The sequence below is a fragment of the Arachis hypogaea genome, chromosome 7, assembly GCF_003086295.3.
Source record: "Arachis hypogaea cultivar Tifrunner chromosome 7, arahy.Tifrunner.gnm2.J5K5, whole genome shotgun sequence".
NCBI lineage: Eukaryota > Viridiplantae > Streptophyta > Magnoliopsida > Fabales > Fabaceae > Arachis > Arachis hypogaea.
In genome coordinates, this window is record NC_092042.1 from 77,601,941 (window position 1) to 77,623,616 (window position 21,676).

A 21,676-nucleotide genomic window follows, 5' to 3' on the forward strand; every position below is an offset into this window, starting at 1 on the left:
AAAATTCTTACAATGTTATTCTCGGTATGTAACATTGTTTATATCTTGTAAAAGCATACAACATTGCATTTAAAATTTAAAGGTTTTCCTTCTCATGAATCAAAACATTATTTTCTAGATCTATATGGCTTACACACACAACACACTAATTATATTAAGTATATACCAAAAATCAATCATCAATCAATCATTGTGTATAGAAATACAAATTTGACTTCTCATAAATAATTTATTATGTTACGGTAAATAAGTTTGATCATTTGTCTACTGTAAATTTGACTATTCTTCTATTATAGGTTTGATTATTCTAGTTACTAATTATTTAGTTGAGAAAATATATAAAATAATATGTATAAATATAGAAATTCATAGCGGTTGCTTTTTAGTTTATATGCATCATTTTTTCATATCTAACTTAATATGTGAGTGTGTTAACTTATCATCTACAAATGAACATCTCATCTCATTTACAAATGAACCTATAAATTATCCGAAAAAAAATTGATTTAATCATGCTTAGAAAAATTACATAAAGCAATCATGGAGTAGTGGAAAATACAAGATGTTTATGAAGAAAAATTAAACAATTTCAATCTCAGTTCCTTTCTTCTATCTTGTTAGAACAGGGTTAACGTGTTGGTCACATTAGAGGGATACTAAAGGAAAATCATCAGCTGTAAACGAAACCATAGCAAAATGTATGTATATATGACTGTGATGCAGATTAATTTATTCTTTAATTAATCTCTGGCATTCAAAAAAGAAGAGTCAGTGTCAGTTACAATTGCACTAGTTTCACCAACTGAGATACTGTAGCTTGGAGTCTCACTTATCTCTCTCTCTCCCCTATGTTGTTGGTAATGTTGTCTCATCATCTCAAATTTCTTCTCATCCAATAAATCATTTGTGCCTGGCATAACATCTGGAACAACTGTGCTTCCTTCAAGCATCATTACCACTGAAGCCATGGTGGGCCGGAGCACCGGAGAGGCATTGGTACATAGAAGAGCCACTTTGATCATCACCAATGCCTCCTCTTTGTTTAAGTCTTCACCCAACCTCCCATCAACAAGTTCCAATAGATTGCCTTTTTCTTTCAAGAGATTTGCCTGTTAAAGTAAAACTCAAAACAGTTTTTTATTCTAAATTCAGTCACCAAGTTGAAACAAACAAGCCATTCTTTTCCTCTCATTTTCCTTTTGGTACATCAAGTCCAATGAATTTACAGCAAATTTCATTTTATGTTTTAGTTTTGGCGCAAGAATGTTGCATTTTTATCAGTGAAGCAATACAAGCATCATAGTGAACAAGATTTTGTAATATTTGTTAGGATTTGGTTGAATTAGTCCCACATTGCTTAGGATAGCAAATGGAGTGGGTGGCCTAGGCTATAAATATGAGGCTAAGTTCTCCATTTGTTTTTGCACCAGTCAGAAACACTTTAAGCTTGTATCTGATTTTTCTTTTCCTCTGTACTCTTTGATTAGAGAGTGTTGTGAGGTGTAGTTAGATATTTGCTTTGAAAGAGTGTGGGTGTACTGGGGTGCCGGTGAGAGAAAGAAGTCTATGTGTTGTAACAATTTTCACATAGTGATATTCTCTGGTTGTCATTTGACAACGGCCGTGGTTTTTTCTCCGGTAATTGGAGTTTCCACGTTAAATTCTTGTGTTGTGATTGTGTCTATTTTATTTCTCTGTCAAAGGTGTTTTCTCAAGGGGGAATTGTGTCTTATTCCCAACAAGTGGTATCAGAGCTTCGGTTCGGTGGGATTTATTCTTAGTATGCTCTGTGGTTGCAGCCTAGTCTGACCTTCCACATCAGAAAAGAATTTTGCCCTGTGGCTTGAGGTTGATCTTTGGTTGCTGTTGTTGTTGCTGGAAGGCAGTGTGACACTGTGAGAGTGCAGTTTGGAAAGGTTCTGGCTAAGGAAAGGTTCTGGCTAAGGAAAAACTTGGTATTTAAGTGTGTCCATTGTGACCCACCTCTCTTTCCTGGGGACCCTTCCTAGTGCACGGTCTACAGTTGAGTTATACTATTCCAGTATACGGTTGCAACAATGTCAGGATATTCAAGTGCTGTGAAGCTTGAAATAGAAAATTTTGATGGAAGAATCAATTTTGGCTTGTGGCAAATACAAGTCAAGGATGTGTTGATACAATCAGGTTTGCACAAGGCGTTGAAGGAGAAGATCTCTGATTGCTCTCTCTATGAGAGAAGATGATGTTCTCTAGAAGACAAGAAGTATCCTCATGGTATTACCGCACTGCCATGGATAAGGATGAGTTGTGGCAATCAGGTCCACAATTGCACACGGGCATTGGTTGGCGTTGAGATGCAAGGTGTGTGGCGGAGTTAGGTCGATGGCTGAAGAACTTCCAGGAAAAGCCAATTTGGAAGTTGCACCATGAATTTTCAGCAAGGTTTCGATCTGTACCAAGGCGAAATGCTTGGAGTGGTCTAATTCCAAGTGAGTATACTTTCATGGTGGAGTATGATAGTTCTCTGAACTATGATTGTCGGTATAGACAATGGCAGCAAAGAATTGTCGGTGTTGACAATGGAAGCTGAAGATGTGTGACTATTTCAATCAAGGTGGAGATTGTTAGGATTTGGTTGAATTAGTCCCACATTGCTTAGGATAGCAAATGGAGTGGGTGGCCTAGGCTATAAATATGAGGCTAAGTTCTCCATTTGTTTTTGCACCAGTCAGAAACACTTTAAGCTTGTATCTGATTTTTCTTTTCCTCTGTACTCTTTGATTAGAGAGTGTTGTGAGGTGTAGTTAGATATTTGCTTTGAAAGAGTGTGGGTGTACTGGGGTGCCGGTGAGAGAAAGAAGTCTATGTGTTGTAACAATTTTCACATAGTGATATTCTCTGGTTGTCATTTGACAACGGCCGTGGTTTTTTCTCCGGTAATTGGAGTTTCCACGTTAAATTCTTGTGTTGTGATTGTGTCTATTTTATTTCTCTGTCAAAGGTGTTTTCTCAAGGGGGAATTGTGTCTTATTCCCAACAATATTTGCCTGGATAGACACCAGAATTTCTAAAAGTATGAAACACTGATCACATATACATGGACAACTTCAATTTCAATAGAGTTTTTAGAATGCATAATAAATGCATATATGTTGCTGAAAGTTGAACAAGATTCGTTATACAGTTTCTAGACAACAAAATATTTTGCCATTCTAAATAGTCTCAAGGGCAATTAGATTAACATGAATGTTAGGCACTAAGGTTGCGTTTGTTTACAAGTATGGAACACTGCGAGACAAAGACACAGAGACATAAAATCGTATTTGGTAGATGAGACATAGACAAAGATATTGTGTTCAGAGACACTGAATTAGTGTATTTTGTGTCCATCCTGACAGAAAAAACACAGAGATACTAACAAGAGACAACTTATTTTTCATTTTTTCTTTCATTATTCTTGTTAATTTTTCATAATTATATTTTTTATTTTATTTTTCTTCTCAAACTTTTTGAATGAAAAAAATAAAAATAAATTAGACTTTCATAATTTTTTCTAACTTATCACCAAACCAAATACAAGAACACTAATTTTTGTGTTTATGTTCTTTATGTCTTATTCTCAATGTCTTGTTTTGTACTATTCTAAGAACCAAACATAGCCTAAGAAAGCATGAGAAAAGAAGTTACCCAATCAAGAAGAGAGAAGAATTCATCTGTGGGGTTGGTAAGCGTATTGCTCTTCCCACTAACTATTTCCAAAGCGACTATTCCGAAACTATAAACATCAGCTTTGTCCGTCAAATAACCATGCATCGCATACTCCGGAGCGATGTACCCACTGCGACATTGCAAATTCATCAATTACGGAAACCAGAGCACGATCATTTTTCATTTTAAATCCAAGATAAGTAGGCTAATCCAAAACTGATGAGGTATTGTTTTCTTTCCAGTTGAAACAAATGTATGAAATATAATTTGGAAAGGAACAATGTAAAACAATATGAAAAATAGAACTCACTAAGTTCCCGCTATTCTGGTGCTTATGTGTGTTTTGTTTTGTTCATCAAGCTTGGCCAAACCAAAATCTGATATCTTCGGGTTGAGATCTTTATCCAGCAACACATTGGTGGCTTTAATGTCCCTATGAACGATCTTCAATCTTGATTCTCCATGAAGGTAAGCCAAACCTTTAGCAATACCGACACAAATCCTCTGTCTTGTTTGCCAGTCTAATCTCAATTCAGTTTTCCTGTCATAATTTCCATCTGCAATAAATATTTAGTAGCATCTACTCATGAATATACTACCAATACAACATTAAAAAATTTTAAGAGAAAAAGCAGTGACACTTGAACTTAGGGAGAGAAATCACCGAATAAAGCATGTGCAAGGCTATTATTCTCCATGTATTCATATACAAGCAACAACTGATCCTCCTCCATACAAAATCCATAGAGTTTAACCAAGTAAGGGTGCCGCAAGGCAGAAATCATTCCAATCTCGTTTATAAACTCACGATTCCCTTGCACTGATTTATCGGAAAGTTGCTTAACTGCAATTCTTGTGCCATCTGATAGGACACCCTGCATTTTGTGGCATGGAATTAATGTTTTGAAAAGTTTTGTTTTGTGGGGGGGGGGGGGGGAGCATTTGTCCAGTTACAGTGGATCTTCTTTCATCATGTTCAAGTAAAACTATTGGACAGTGTTTTAAAATCAACCTTGTACACAGGACCAAATCCTCCCTGTCCAATCTTGAAGGCTCTATCAAAGTTGTTTGTAGCTGCTCTTATTTGCCTTAATGTGAATATGGTAGTTTGTGAGTTTATGTCCTTGAGTTCTGCCATTAGAAGCAAACAAACATGTATAAGGAATGTTATACATCGTTAATAATGTATATATGTTCGTAGATCTGACATTATCCGGGATAATAATGGCCTTATTGGATCCACCATCTCAATTCTGTTACTTTAACAAGCAAGATGATAAATAAAATTAATAGGTACATAACCAATTTATTGGAAACAATTTTAAATTCAGCGGAAGCAAAATTCTATTGTGTGTATGATACTCTTGAGTAGTTGAGTGTGTCGTTGGAAAGGTTGGTAATTATGATAACTATTAATGGATAATTCAAATAATATTTCTACGTATATCTAAATTATCCATTAATAATAACCAAAGTTTTTTATGGGTGATGATTACCTTTAGGCACTGAACTTTTTTGTCCAAAACAGTGCTTCCACCAAAGTATGCCAAAAATCAATATGATAATAATTGCTCCTGCAACAACAATGGCAACAATAGCGCCTACGGACAAGCCACCACCATTCACCGTAGGAGGAGGTGGTACAAAATCTGCTTTGTTACATGTAAGAACTTTAGATAAGATTAGATAATGGAGGAGATGGCACGAGAATAAGAAACTTTAAACAAGTACAGCCCACCTGGATCAACAGATATAGCTGATATAAGAGGACCGTATACTGATCCAAATGGAATAGTAGTTGTTCCTTTTCCAGCCCAATATAAGCGGATCTCCAAGGCTTTAGCAGTCACAACAGCAGTGAAATTTTTTATTACTGCCTTCCCAACACCCCCTGCTTCCTTTGCAATATTGAAATCCTTCAACACTAACTTTCTCTGCAACATTAAAATCCATATGCTTCATGATTAGTACGGCATTCAAACTTCATGCCTTGATCTGGTTAGGAGAAAATGATTTATAATAATAAATCCTCCAATGAATTTAAATCTGGCATCATTAATTTTCTGAGACTAGTACTCTCTAAAGACATTTGTTGAATAATAAACATCACATTTCCAAAGGTATGAAAGTAATGCAACCATGCACCTGAATGTAGATGTCAAATACACGCCTTCCCAGACTGCTATATGTTTTATCATCTGTGAACATTATCTCCGCAAAATGAAGATTTACTGTGTAGTTTCCATTTCCCAGGCAAAATGCATAATAAGTCAGAGAAACGGGAGAAACACGTGCATCCCTATACAGTTCATCATTTTCCATTGCAAGTTTGTTTGTAGTAGACCATGTGTAGTAGTCTGCACGACCACTGTCGAAGAAGTGACCAGTGGTAATGAGTGCCCAGTTTGTTCCTTCAGAGAGAAATCTTGCTGGTCCAGTCGTACCCGAATCATCATCATATGTCTTATTTCCATTAGAAACTACTTGCTTTCCACCACAATTTATATAGAGAGAGTACCAAGCTAGGACAAGCAGAAATCGGTGAGCAGCTACTAAGGGAATCAAGCAGCATTAGAAACTAAAAATAGAGAAAAGGTATTTATTAAAATGATTTATTTCTACTCTGTGTCTGTTGCTTCTTTTTATCTTCCCTTTTAGGAATGAATGCAATCTTAGTCTTGAGTTTGATCTTGAATGTTGTTAGCCCCAAAAGTTTAAGGTTTCATGTTTTGTTGCTGACAAGAACTTGATAACATCATTCTAAACTCAGCAATCATAGAACATAGCACATTCTTCATGAAAGTATGGCAAAAAGTGAAAGGATAATCTCCATTTCTCCTTGTGCCTCAAACTTGAAAAATATATAAATACATTCAAAGCTAACATATTCCAATGTTTAAGTGACACTTAATTCTAAAGGAAATACTTGATAAACTTACTTTTAGTACAGCCAGTGTTTTGCAGACATGAAATATTTCCTCTGAAAGAATAATAAGAGGGAAGGGCACCAAAAAAATGTCAGAGCGTTTATAAGCATTGTAAATTCAATAATGAAGCATGGTGAGTATTAACTTACATGCTGTTGCCATTCACGGAGGATGCAAACAAGTTCCTGTGGAAAATGTTTTATGGCTAGGATCAGATATACTTCTAAAATTTTACACACATAAAGAAGAAAGAAGAAAGTTAAAAATGCATAGATGCATGGATTCTTACGTGCTTCCCTGTTGACAACCTGGTTCCTCTGACTTTCTTATGCTGAAGTTGTTAAATGAGAGATCTCTAAATAAAGTTCATGGAATGGGTTCAGAATCTAAGAAACAGCAATACATTATATTTATGTACTATATTTATTGACTTCATGGAACACTTATTGCTTAACAAAATCGTAACAATATCTGATAGACATCCATTCTAGCATCAATTCTTGTCTAACGCATTTTCCTAAGGTCATACAGAAATTTAAACCTATTTTTAAGGCTAAGTGATTTATTTCAACAACAATATATGTCACTAGCAAGACATAAGCTTAAGATGTGATAAGATTTATAGTGCTCATGCACTACTTCCCCCATTTATAATATAGAATTAATAGAATGGAAGGGAATATATATAAGGCTACTTTTTTACTTGTATAGGTGGAGCACCAAAAATCTTGAAAATATTTCCTTCAAAGTGCTTCAGTTGCTCTGATAACACAACCCTAGACCATATTATGATGAACCAAAAGCATAGTATGGCATGTTACCAAAAAGTTGCCTTCCTTCTTCATATTCCAAAAAACATGCTTTATACTTTATACTAAACAGAGGGGGAGGGAAAATAAACCAGCATATATGGAAGTACAATGAATGGTTCAAGCTTCTGGAGATACTCTCAAAATTTATGTATTTTGAAATTTGATAAATGCCAAAGTGGTGTCTTTGTCCAATAAACAGAGCTGAGTTAAAATCTTGAGGATATAAAGCACAATCATATCAGCTAAGAGTTCCCAAATATGTAAAATATAAAATTCATATTCACTCAAAGGAGAAAAGGAACAATAACTAGTGTAAGGGAAATATTTAACAAGACAAAAATAAAAATGATAAAATTTAATTCAAGGAATAGTGTACTAGCATTTGGAAGACAACTTACACAAAATCAGGTTTAGATATCCAATCGGGCAGTGGTCCAGTTAGAAGGTTCCTAGTTAAAAATCTATCAAAACCAAAATAAAGATGTCAGTTCATAGATTTTAGAATTGTTGATGAACTAGAACATCAATAAATAAGCTCATCCAATTAATTTTTACAGTCCCCGAGGTCTCTTCTATTGCCTTAATCAATTCCACTTCACCAATATCATTTTTAATGCAGTCACAAACATGAATCAATGACTCAAATGGCAGTTCTTCTATGAAACTAAAAACATACTGGTAATGCTACACAAATTCCAGTGATACTTTTTCATGTTATTTCAAATGATTGGATCATATTATTAGCAGAAAGACAAATAAGATACAATCTTATTTGAACAAGATAGTACTCAATACTTTCAATGACACAGTCCTACTTTCCAAGGGAAGCAATGCAGCTAGAGCTATCTGAAAATTGTACTTCCGAATTAAATGGAATAGCACCACCAAGCTAAAGAAGACCTTTTCCCCATTTAGGTGTATTCCTATAATAAAACAAGGACGGCGTCTTACAGCATGTCCATTTTCTGTAGTTCAGCAAAGCTGCTCGGAATCTGCCCACTTAATTTGTTGTAGCTGAGATCTCTGATAATGAAATTATATCAACAATGTTATAAAACAGAAACAAAAGATGGTTCTTAATTCTATATGCTGCAAAAGAAGAAAGACGTTGCAGTTCTTCACCATATTAATGAGAAAAAAAAAATCAATCCATACTTACAGAACTTTCAAATTAGTCAAGTTCCCAAGATTTTCAGGCATTGCTCCAATGATATTGCAACTCCTCAACATTCTGGGAAACATATAATACTTCTCTTATTTACAAAAGCAACGAGGCACGATTATCACTTCTTAATTTAAATAGCTGAATAATTTTCCATGGAAAGAAATTGACTCACACAGTGAAATAGTACTCACAGTGTCTGCAAATTTGTGATTCTATCAAGTTGGGGAAAAGGTGAATCGGATCCATTCAAGTCACTAATTCTCCTGCATATATCATATTCTAAACATGGTCAGAAAAGCTTTGTTTTTGTTTGTTTTTCTTTCTTCTTTTTTTTTCCTTAAAATGAACTTGCTTTCAAAAGCCGGCAAAAATAAACCACTTATACTTACAAGTCATTAAGGTTCTTCATAAGTGAAATTCCTGAAGGAATTGGCCCACTGAAGCCACTACCCTGGATTACCCTATATTATTTTAAAGGAAAATGAAAAACAACATTGACTCATGAAAAGTTGACAATAATGAATAAAACAATAGAAAAGCAGTTGACGATCACAAAGCAAAAGGGAAAAATTATCTCACATTGTCTCAACACTTCTCCAGTTCTGAATAAAATTGGGTATTGATCCAGAGAATTGATTGTCACCTAGTCGACTGCATTACAAGATGGTTAAAAACTTAAAATTAAATACTAGAATAAAATGCAGCCTGAAACAAAATAGGTAGAAGAAAAAAGAAGGAAGCTCACATGTTCTTCAGTGTAGTGAGGTTAGCAAATGATGCAGGCAACTCTCCAGTGAAATTATTGGAAGTAAGAAGTCTAGAACCAATCAATCAAAGAACAAACCATATATTTAAAACTTTAGAAGTAGAAACCAATCAGTAAAATAAATAATAAAATGGTCATGGTAACACATTGATTTTCTGAAATAATAATAATAACAATTGTAAAGGGCTTACAGTGTTTCAATTTGGGGAAGGCTCCCAAGCTCCGTAGGTAGATTTCCAGATAATTGATTGAACTCCAGGACCCTATCCACTAAACTTTAAGTTGCTCCCAACAATTTCCATTGGAATAAAAAAAAGGAAAACAGAAATGCTATGTTGGAAAATCAGAAACTTACAAACTTTTGAGAGTTGTTATATTTCCTAGTTCCTTTGGGATTGAACCTGTTACACGATTTCCATAAAGAGAACTGGCAAAAAGGGAACATTAATATTTAATATTAGAATCATGTTTCATAAGAAAAGCAAAAGACAGTTAACAACTTAAAACTAAAACAACATGCACATGAAAATGATGAAATGAAGAAATTATTAGATTTACACCCTCTTAGTGTCCTGTAAAATTCTACTAACTCATTTCAATATTTGACAAAGTTTAGGTCATAAGCTAACTAGTAGTAGACATTATCATGAATCATGAACCATGATTGAAATGTCAAGCACTGAATGGAATTAATATAACCGTATCTGATGGGCTAAGAGAGTGAAACATTTCACACTAAAAATATCTATAATCATATGCTCTACACAGACCATGCTACGATGCATGGGATTGAACTTGGCAGATCATGCATCAAGGTAATCCAATGGTATAAATTTGCATCCTGCACCTTAACGCAAAATCACTCTCACACTATTCAATACCTTAGTGCACAATGCACCAACTTCAACTTGGTGCATCTTAAGACATTTTCATCTTCCTCATACAAGGAAGAAAAATATGAGAGACCAAATTAAAGGAATGAGAAAGAGAGAGAGAGAGAGAGAGAGAAAGAAATTACATGTTGACAAGATTCAAGGAACTCCATTGCTTTGGAATTGTGCCGTTAAGGTAGTTGAGGGTGAGATCACTATAACAAACAGTGAAAACCAAGTAAGTGAGAGCAAAGATAGTGATGAAATTTGAAAGAGAAACAGAAAATGTGAGTGTGGAACTAACATTTCTTGTAGGTAAGGCAACCTTGCAAGCTGCGGCGGAAGAGTACCAGAAAGATTTTGTGATTTCAGAACTCTGTATAGGCCATATATTTTTTCATCAACTGCCATACTCGCATGTCCCATCACACTTGTTATTTGTTAACGTATTTATTTTTGAAAAGGATTTTTTTTTTATTGATTTTATACATTGAGAATGTAAAATAACAAACCATAATACTAAAATTCAAGAAACGGACAATTTAGTATGCATAATTCTGTTCGATAGTTATCATGTTGGGTGGCTACATTCTAAACTTCCATTGGGCTGCATAACAATTTTTACGGTTTAGGATAATTTATTTGGAATTTTGTTTTCTAAAATAAAATTATTTTTTATGATACACTTATTATATTTAGCTATAGAAACTATTTTTACCTATGTGACTCTACCTAACAAGTTTTACATTGCTAACGACTAGAATTTAAATTCAAAATATTTTACCTAATTATTTAACACTAGAAGCCTAATATTGTTGAATGTGGATCTAGAAACAACGCTTACATGCTAACTACATGGCAGAGAGTGTGATTAGAGAAAGAACAATCACAATTTACTGCATTTAGTTCTGAATAAGATTTTGAAGCAGGGGAAGTCCAATTCCGTTCTCCGCTACATGGATCTACGCTGAAGTCCCAATCCTTTTTCCCAAGCGTGTTCCCAATCTCTTTGAGAACTTCCACTGAGTTCAAAATATCAATTTTATAAAAATTAAGAAGCAAATCAAAGTCACCATTGTTCGCGTGAAACTTAAATAATATACATGAAAATAAAAGATATATATACATTTGTTAATTACCTTCCTGTTGTTTTAGAGTGGCTCCAGAAACTATTGGTGATGCAAGGAGGAGAAAGAGAAAGAAGATAGTTATGAGTTTCATGCTTTGAAGTTTGAAGTGTGTGCAAAATTTGCAGGGACATGAAAGTAAAAAAGTTAGGCAATTAAGCATAGAAGTGTGCAAAACAGCAAATGGTTTACGGTTCTACTAGCAAATTGGAACACAACACAACACATGCTCCTGCACAAGAAGCTCATTATAATAATAATATATATTATCAATCATGCTAGACTAGGCGTTCATAAAAAAATTAGTCGCTAAATTATTTATATAAAATGTATATTAAAATATAAAATATATATTAGAGAAGGACTAGAGCAGGAACTTTTTCTGTGTCCTCACCATCCTTAAGCTGTGTTTGACACTTTGACTACTGTTTGTTTCTCTCAGAAAACGAATGCACAAATATAAAGATACTCGTAAACACAAACAAATATAGATGTAATTTATTTAGTAATAAAAAAATATAAATTTATTTGTCATTGAAAATCAAATTTTATTTCTGATAAAAAGAAAATTATTGGTGATAAAGATAATGACAATAAAAAATAAAATTTTAAGAATTATAAAAAGTCAATTTTAGTAATAATTTGTATATCTCATGTTTAATATTTACTTAACTTTCTAACAGGACAACAAATACAATATTATATTTCAATAAATAAATAATAGACGTATATTACTGGGTTTATATCTTTGATATAGAAATGAATATTATTATTTTTATAACGTCATTTATTTTTTTTATAAACTCATACAAATATACAATGAAAAAAATCATGTGTAGATTGGCATTAAGAAAAATAGAAGTGCATTGTCATTTTTTCTCTAATAAATATAAATAACAATCAAACATAACACAAATTATCTAGTAAAATATTTAAATATTGTATATCTATGAGGTCATTTCACTTGAGATTTTTTTAATTAAAATAATTTTTTTGAAAACTGAAAATTTCATGTGAAGTTACATGAATAATTATATATTATGTACATGATATAATACTTTGGTTGTATACAAAGAGTTAGCAGACATTATTGAATCGGGGCACTATTAAATCTGGTTTATGGCCTCAGTCCACGCCTGAGTTTACCGTTTACGGATGTGGCCCAGCCGCCCAGGCCTAGAACATTGAAAAGCAAATAACGGGTACAGTTAATTTGATCTCGAGTTTAAGAATAAAGGACCTTTTTGAGAAAGAAAATTGGAAAAGTAGGAGCAAGACTTTAAAACTATATTGTATTTATTTAATTTTGCTGCATTGACAGTGTAAAGCATTTTATATAGTCGTACAATTATATTTGTTCTCTTAGATGATCCATTCACATTCAGTCAATGTAAAATATAGTTATTTTTATTCAGATGGTATTATGTAATTGAATACACGTATAACTATTTTATACTGATAATACATTAAAATTAAATTCTTAAAAATAATTATAAAACTTGAATTCTATTAGAAATAAAATTATATGTTTAAAGATTTAGAGATTTAATTCAAATTTAACTAAAATTAAACTGAATATAATGAAATTATATAATTTTTATAAGATATATTATAAAAAAGCTTTTGAACCGGTTTTTTGTCCAAAAAAAAAAAAACAAATACACTTAACCAATTTACTTGTTTTTCCAAATTCTTAACTAGTTTATGTCAGCTAATTTTTACACTGAATTAGATTAATAAAAAAAATTATTAATCCAATTGAACTAATTGGTTCAATTTGATTTCAGATATTTACTATATTTTCTGCCAAAAATAATCTTTAAGAAAAACTGAATTTTCTTTTTCAAAATTGAGTGTTTTATAATCAATAATACTTTACTGGTAGCAATATATAATAAGAAAATGAAAAGAGTTACAATCCTGTACTCTAATATGCAAAGCCACAAGCTTACATTTACAAATATGGCAATGACAATAAAAACTTACTAATGATATATGGCAATAATTTGCCAGCTTGTTATCATCAATTTCAGTGGAAAAGTCTTTAATTGACCCTTTTATTCTATGGGCATGGATAAGACATCCTGCGGTGTCCGAGTAAATTCCGGAACCTCTATGATTTGATTTACAATATGACTTTGAAGGTTGAAAAAATTTAGGGTATAATACATTTTTCATTCTCGTTTGGCTAAATACTTTTTAGGCCCGTGACCTTTTTTCGTGAAATTATACTACATATTTAAGTATTTTTTTCATTTAAATTTTATTTAAATAGGTCTAACACTAATAAAAACCATCCTCATTAAAAGAGCGTTAATATACGCATTTTATCTTCTCTTCTCTCTTTCTCGTTTTTTCTTCTTTTTTTTGTTCTTCTTTTTCTTTTTCTTCTACATTTAAATACACGCATACGTCGTCTTCTTCTTTTAAATTCACGTATACCTCCTCTTCTTTCTCTTTCTTTTTCTTCTTTGCACACGCAGATTCTTCTTCTGCTTTTCATCTTCCTCCTCCTTCTTTATACCAACATTTTGCTAATGGATTATTTTTTCAATCGACTTGAATGGAATTGAATGGACGCAGATGTTCTAAATCTAAATTGAATTGATAATCTCTAAATTATAGACAGAGGTGTTTAGAATTTGATTTTATATAATGGATTATGTTTCGTTCATTCAGTACTATACAATTGTTTCACCATAAGTACGTGTTCGGATCATTATGCAGAAAGCTGTTTGAATTTGATTTTATATAATGGATTATATTTCGTTCATTCAATACAGGATTATATTTCGTTCATTCAATACTATACAATTGTTTCACCATGAGTATGTGTTCGGTTTATTATGCACTGTTTGAATTTGATTTTATATAATGGATTATGTTTTGTTCATTCAATATTATACAATTATTTCACCATGAGTACGTGTTCGGTTTATTATACAGAAAGCTGTTTGAATTTGATTTTATATAATGGATTATGTTTCGTTCATTCAGTACTATACAATTGTTTCACCATGAGTACGTGTTCGGTTTATTATGCAGAAAGCTATTCGAATTTGAATTTATATAATGGATAATGTTTTATTTATTTAGTACTATACAATTGTTTTGTAACACTCTAACTTTTAGCACCTTATGATCGTACCAAAAGCAAAACGTTATTAACCTAATTTATTTTATTATCTATTTAATATTGAGCCTTTACGCATAAAACTTTCGATGGTTTTACTAAAACTTATAACTTTTCCAATAAGAACATACAACACATATTCACATACTTAATATATATTAATAATATATTGTAGTATTACATACAAAAGTAATTACAGAACCTACTCCTCTGAATAAAACTCTAACTGACATGGCGAGGAAAAAAATAAATTCTAGCAACTTAACTCGTAAATATATTCCTCTGTGCTCCCGCAACTTCGCAATAAGCCTTCGCACCTGTAGCTGAAAGGGGGTAGAGTAGGGGGTAAGAACTAGGGAGTTCTTAGTAGGGTCGGGGTTAGAAGTTAAGTTTATTATCCAAATTTAAAACTCTTATTTTCCTTATAAAAATTTCACGCAAAATGACATTTCATATATTTCACCGCTTACAAAGAAACTATTTTAACCAAAGCCTACTGCTGGTCCTTTCAATCACGACCTTTGGCCCAAATCAAATCAACTCGGTCTTTGGTCCAAATTAAATCAACTCGGCCTACAACCCAATTCAACACGAATCACCATCAAAACTCAATTACAAAATAGAATCAATCATAGGCACAAATAATACAAGACAAACACAAATCAGAAGGCAATTATAGAACATAGAATCTAATCACAAGTACACACAATCAGGAAAACATAATCACAACAACTATGCGCAAAAAAGTATGATGCATGTCTAGTCCTATACAGGCCATGAGCTCATGTGTCGGTTTGTTGTCCGATTCTCGACACTAGTCCTGAAATAAGCGTTTCGTACCACTGTCCTTATCTCAGCCAACATCCCCTCCATGAGCGTTAAGCATCGCCGTCCTCATGGAGGAACCTTCTTTACGGTCTTCAGTGAGCGTTACGCATCGCCATCCTCACTGAGTCATCCCTATAGTATCAACGTCCCCTCCATGAGCGTTACGCATCACCGTCCTCATGGGGGAACCTTCCTTTCGGTCTCCAGTGAGCGTTACGCATCGCCGTCCTCACTGAGCAGTCCTTATAGTGTCAAGTGAGCATTACGTATCGCCGTCCCCACTAGACACTTGGCACTAAGTGTAACACCCTAATATTCAAATCCTTATGCTCGAGTCATAAGTCAATGATATTACGGTGGTACGACTCTCAGGTGGATTTTTAATATATAAACATAGGTAATTTCGAAAGGAGTATTAATCGAGAAGCCTGAAAAGAGTAGAAATAAAATCGCGAAGACGTATCACTCACGATTCGACAACGAAAAGATAAAACGTGAAGCCGAAAGCGATATATGGACAAGGCATAAAGGAGATTAAGAGATAGATAACAGATAGATATATATAACATAAGTAAATAGCCACTAGTCGCGACCCGCGAAGTTTAGGCCGGCTAGGGTACAGTATGAAAGTAGTTGACAACAGTACATCCTAATCTCTCCCAAAGGAAACATAAGAGCCTCTATAGGCAAGTTCCAAAAGAGTTCAACACATAATATAATATCTTCAAAACAAAGGTGGAGAGATTCTAAGCAAAACACAAAGTAGAGAAAATAAAGATCTTCGCCGGCTCTCAGACGAACCACAGCTCACTTCTGAGCACCTGGACCTGTATCTGAAAAACAAGAGATATATACGGAATGAGAACCCCGGGCCCATGGGTTCCCAGTACGGTAAAAGTGCCAAATAAATACAATGCACTGCAATAAAACTCACTAAGCATCCTAAACTCCTTTTCACCAAGTATCCAGCCTAGATTCTCACTAATCCATAAATAGGCATCTGTCGTAAGGGGGATACTAAATCTAGTTCATGTTACGTATGTTTCCCAACTCGCTGATTCTTACACGAATCAGACTCAGAATCATAAGCAAAACCATCACCAGTTGTTCTGTCTCAGCAACTCTATATCAATACATCATGCCCTCGCCTGGAGCTAGTGAAATCACATCACTGCGTCTACCCAGGGGACTCAAATTATCTCATTCAAAAATCATCATCATCATGCAATCGCATTATCAATTCATCTCATCAAGAACAGCCACCAACATCCACCGACACCAACATGAGGGATCCCTCAGTTGTACAAACACAAGCAATACAGACAAGTAATACACAAATAAGGTACAAGTAGAACAAGTAGCACGTAATCAGGTAACATAGCATGTATGATATAGAAATCCAAAACAAATAGGCAAACCCAAACAATTCAAACATATGCAAATGATGTATGCCTGCCTATGGCTGATGATATCATCTGTCGGTTATATAGCCAACCCGACATGTCCTGGTAGCTAACCATTGGACAGAAACACCCCTTACGGAGCAAGTAGGTTTGAGCTACAACCCCCTTGCTACTACCCGCTCAACCCAGAGCCAGTGGAACAACCACTACTGCGGCTACTACCCAGGCGGGTGTTTAAAAGCTCAACCTGGAGCGAGTGGATTCACCACTACTGCCGCTACTACCCAGGCGTCACAATCTCTGACCTGGAGCAAGTGGGACGAACCACAACCCTTACTACTGCCCAGGTATCTTAAGCATTAACCCGGAGCAAGCGGGACGAACCACAACCCTTGCTACTGCCCAGGTATCTCAAACATATATTCATTCAATCTCAATTCATATTATCAATCCTCATTGTTATCAAATCTCAAACATTAACCTGGAGCAAGTGGGACGAACCACAACCCTTACTACTACCCAGGTATCACAAATACATTCATTCAAAACTCTATAATTAACTCATTTATCATAAACATCCTTTTCCGTCTCATACCCGGAGCAAGTGGACAACGCCACTGCCTACTACCCGGGGTTACACATTACATTTCAACATCTTCCACTATTATCCATTTAACACATTCATTCATTAATCATATATGCAATTATTCTCAGCCATAATCAATAATGGCTTTGCCGTGACCCGGCAATAACTCAGCCATCCGGCTCATGGTCCAATCAAGAACCAGCCATTTATCAATAAATATAGCCCTTCGGCTCATGGCATACACGGTACTCCCACCGTCATCCTCCATATCTCATATAATCATCGTTGATCATCATTGATCATAACTTTTCCCCTTGCTTCACTCGCAAGTTACCACATCCCCTAGCTCCTTTCTCATTGCTAGGCATATCATAATGATTTAATACATAAGGGGTGAGATCGGAGGCTTAGAAGTATGAGATTTGGCTTTTAATACTCAAAAATCAACTTTGGGATGAAAACAGGGCCACGCGTACGCGTACTAAACGCGCACGCGTGGATGGCCACAAAACTCATCGGCGCATACGCGCCATTCACGCGGACGCGCGGATTGTAAAATAGATAACGACGCGTACGCGTCAGCCACGCGTACGCGTGGGTGCATTTGCGCCCCAGGCACAAAACTGGCACAACTCTGGCACAACTCTCGGGAAAATGGCTGGGCATTGGGTGCAGCGCATCGACGCGCACGCGCACACCACGCGCACACGTGGATGGTGCCTTCTCGAAGAACGACGCGTACGCGCCAAGGGCGCCTACGCGTGGAGGGTCATTCTGCTAAAAATTTTCTAAGTTAAAAGCTGCAGAATTCACAGATTAAACCCCCAATCTTCCGACGGACATAACTCTCTCATTTTAAATCGTTTTTTACCCGTTCTTCAAACGGCATGGACATCCCGGATCCAATTTCATTTCTAAACAAGTTTGGCACAAAACAGAGATCCGTAGTCCAAGTTATGTCCCGTCAAAGTATGTCCAAAAACCATGTTTTTCATACAAAACCACAAAGTGCCATTTTCAAAACAAGTCATTTTCAACTCTTTTCAAGATCAATCAAAACATGCCAATTTCATCCCTTTTCTTTGAAATCAATCAGAATATATCAAATTCAATATCAAGCCTCCTCAACTCATACATTAATACTTTACTACGATTCACAAAACCGCCATATAACCATTTTTACCCATTTCAAACAAATGGCTAAATTACAAACACATCAACATGTCATACATCCTTCCTCATCTCAATTTCCAACAATACTATTTCCAATCAACCATCATTATACATAATCAATATCATAATCACTATCACGTGGTTTCTCCCACAAATCAACCTTAATCATTCCTCAAGCATATATCACAATATATATACCTCTCATGCATCATCATACCATCAAGACATCAATAATCATAATTACATATATGACCACATAATATTTCTCAACCCAAAACCAAACATACCTCATCTACATAATTTCACCCAAAATTACCAAATTCCACACTTCAACTCCTCAAACCTTATTATTCAACAATTAACCCAATCATTCGCATATTCATTATCTGAAATTCATCCAATCACTTGTGTCATCATACAATGCACACATCAACTTACCTTCCTTACCTCTTTCCGGCCTCCGGCCCAAAATTTACGGCCTCCGGCCCAATTTCACAATTTAAATGCATAAACCACAAATTAATACTCATTACCCAATACATCAAATTTTCAATACACCAAGCATACAAGGCCACACAATTCTTAATCCAATCATCAATTCACATTACATACCAACTATGCATATTAGCATCAACCATTTACACAATCCAAACTTAATCCTAGGGGCATCTAGCCTAGGAATTCTCATCACACCACACGGTACTTAAATGAAACTTAAACCGTACCTCTTGTAGCCAAATCAATTGAGCCTCTTCTTTGGGAGTCTCCACCAACCTTAGCTCCAAGCCTCACCAAAGCTCCTCAAGCAACACCAATCTCCCAATCGTGCACCAAAACCATCAAATGCACTAACATAACCAATATTATATACATACATCAACCTAGGGCTCGTAAAGATGATAAATCACAAGGGTTTGAGCACTTCTTACCTCATCCCATATGAAGTAGGGATAGAACCCACTTAGAATCCATGTTGGAGTATCCCTAAACACCCAAAATCACAAGATTTCAACACTAACTTTCCAAAAACGTGTAACAGTGGGGAATTTCGAAAACTGGGCAGAGATGAATGGAATACTCACCACAAAACTTAGATAGAATTGTAGAGGATGAGAAGAGCGACGCGTGATCGCAAACGGCTCGTCAATCGGAGCTCCGTAGCTCAAGTTATGGTGGTTTAAAGATCAAAGAGAGTTAGGTTTTCTCTCTTCTCTTCTCTCTTCTCAATTCAGCACCCCACACACCTTCTTTAGGGCAAAATGAGCCGAAATGCTCATAACTAATGTTTATATATGTTGGGTCTTGGGCCCACTTAGGCCCGGTTCACTTATTTTTGTCCGTTGGCCCAATTTTGGACCAAAACCTTTAAGATTAGCGCTCTAAATCGCACTTCAAATATTTCTATCTCCCTTAATTATAATCCCTCATTTCTTAATCTTATTTACTCATAATCAATTTTCTCAGCTGCAGTACCAGACAGGTCTCAGCCGGTACTGCCGGTCAAAATTCCACTGCGCGCTTTTACGCAGAAAACTATGTCTTCCGACTCGGAAAAATTCACTGAATCCAAAAATCATATTTAAATCATCAAATTCCAATTGCCAATTATTCCAACCATATTCGCTCCTACTTAACTCATTATTTAATTAATTTCGGTTAGACCGGGTATTACACTAAGGCCCAAATAGAACTCAATTTCTTTTCAATCTTTGCTCTCTACTCTATTGCGGTAGAGATCCCTTTAATTAATACCTTCTTTTCTATCTGTTCTACTGTGGCAGACGTTCATTAAAATCTTTTAGTCTTTATTTTCTACTCTCCTGTGGCAGACAGTCTTTTAAAGTCTTTTTATCTTTGGTCTCTACTCTCCTGTGATAGAGATCTGCTCTTCTATGGCAAATATCCCTTTAGTTAATACATTCTTTTCTTTCTCATCTTTCTTTTTATTTTTCTACTTCTTTTTTTTCTCTCTTCTTTTCTTCAATCTTTTAATTCTTTATCATAACTCAACTTCACATTCTTCCCTCGCCTTTCCCTAAGTATCTTATGAAAAAGAATTGTAAAGTACTTTAATTAAGTTTGCGTTTTCTAAAACTTTTAAGATTATTTTGCTTACATACTTACTCATTAATATTACACATTATAATATTCTTACAAAATAATATTTTTAATAATTTCTAATTATAATAATAATTTATTTTAATATAAATTCGTAATTTTAAAGAAGTATTTAAAATAATATTTATAATCTCCTTTTAAAACTTAGTTTATAAAACCATATTTTAAAAGTTTTATTAATTATTTTCTAAATCACGAACTTTTTAATACTTTATTTTCAATTTCAATATTTTATAAAATTATATTTGAACCTTTACTTATTTTTATATTTATAAATATAACCTGAACTTTTACAAAATACCCATTTTTATCCTTCAAAAATAGAGTTAAATTACTCATCTTTTTCATATACTAAAACCGAAATCCTTAACCTTTCTCTTTCAAAATATTACTTGTATTTTAATCCATTCTCGAGTTTTTTCGGTTACCAATTCTTCGTAACTTTAATTTAATCTCTCGACCATCAAATCTCACCAAATTTATACTTTATTCTCAACGATATTCCAACTTAAAATTCACCAAAATACCCCAGCTGGCCATTCATACCTAGCTGAACAAATCACAAGCAACAACAAAAATTCAATATAAACTCATTCAAATTCAAACAATAATCAATCAAATCAACATTCACTTATCAAATTCATATTTAATTATTATAAAGTTACTAAACTCTACTTCCATACGAAATCAAAATATTCGAGACTACGAAAAAAAATTTTGACCGAATTGTCGAAAAAAAAATGTCAAAAATTATCTGTACTTCTTAGAACTCTAGTTAGTAAAACTCAAGGAGAAGAAGAACTATTTCACTATCAATTTCTACCGAAAAAAAGATTTCAACATATAGAAGAGAAAGATACAAACACTTTTTTTGAATTAAATTTTTTATTGGAGTTAAAAATCGTAAGAAATCAAAGCTGAAAAATCTGGGTTCCATGGTTTCCATTCTATTCTCTCTCTCGGTGTTTCTTTTCTTTTTTTGTTTTTCAAGTTCATTCGGTGGTATGAATGAAGCTAAGGAAACGAAAACATTTAACACTAATAGGAATGAATGAAAATTTATGGTAGTAAAACATTTA

At 34.3% G+C, this 21,676-nt stretch overlaps 1 protein-coding gene across 1 annotated transcript; it reads right to left on the reverse strand.

Moving 5' to 3' along the window:
* Positions 1-689: 689 nt before the first annotated feature.
* LOC112703554 (probable leucine-rich repeat receptor-like serine/threonine-protein kinase At3g14840) lies at positions 690-11,811 on the reverse strand. The gene is made up of 24 exons (XM_025755041.3): positions 11,369-11,811; positions 11,074-11,251; positions 10,534-10,605; positions 10,376-10,444; positions 9,713-9,784; positions 9,549-9,620; positions 9,337-9,408; positions 9,171-9,242; positions 8,981-9,052; positions 8,783-8,854; positions 8,586-8,657; positions 8,378-8,449; positions 7,825-7,887; positions 6,904-6,969; positions 6,764-6,799; positions 6,627-6,667; positions 5,833-6,209; positions 5,426-5,621; positions 5,184-5,336; positions 4,700-4,818; positions 4,352-4,562; positions 3,998-4,244; positions 3,667-3,817; positions 690-1,109 (listed from the first exon to the last, which is right to left on the reverse strand). Exons 1-24 carry the CDS (start codon positions 11,517-11,519, stop codon positions 741-743), a joined length of 3,075 nt encoding a protein of 1,024 aa, XP_025610826.1. The 5' UTR covers positions 11,520-11,811; the 3' UTR covers positions 690-740.
* Between the last annotated feature and the right edge of the window lie 9,865 nt (positions 11,812-21,676).

What these genes read in the sequence shown, in the direction of transcription:
- LOC112703554 (XM_025755041.3), bottom strand. Translation starts at nt 11,519, where the DNA reads ATGCTTAATTGCCTAACTTTTTTACTTTCATGTCCCTGCAAATTTTGC. An exon ending in TCCTTGAATCTTGTCAACAT is followed by an intron (nt 9,785 to 10,375) that starts GTAATTTCTTTC and finishes CCTTTTTGCCAG; the next exon opens with TTCTCTTTATGGAAATCGTG. An exon ending in CCTTGCACATGCTTTATTCG is followed by an intron (nt 4,245 to 4,351) that starts GTGATTTCTCTC and finishes TATTTATTGCAG; the next exon opens with ATGGAAATTATGACAGGAAA.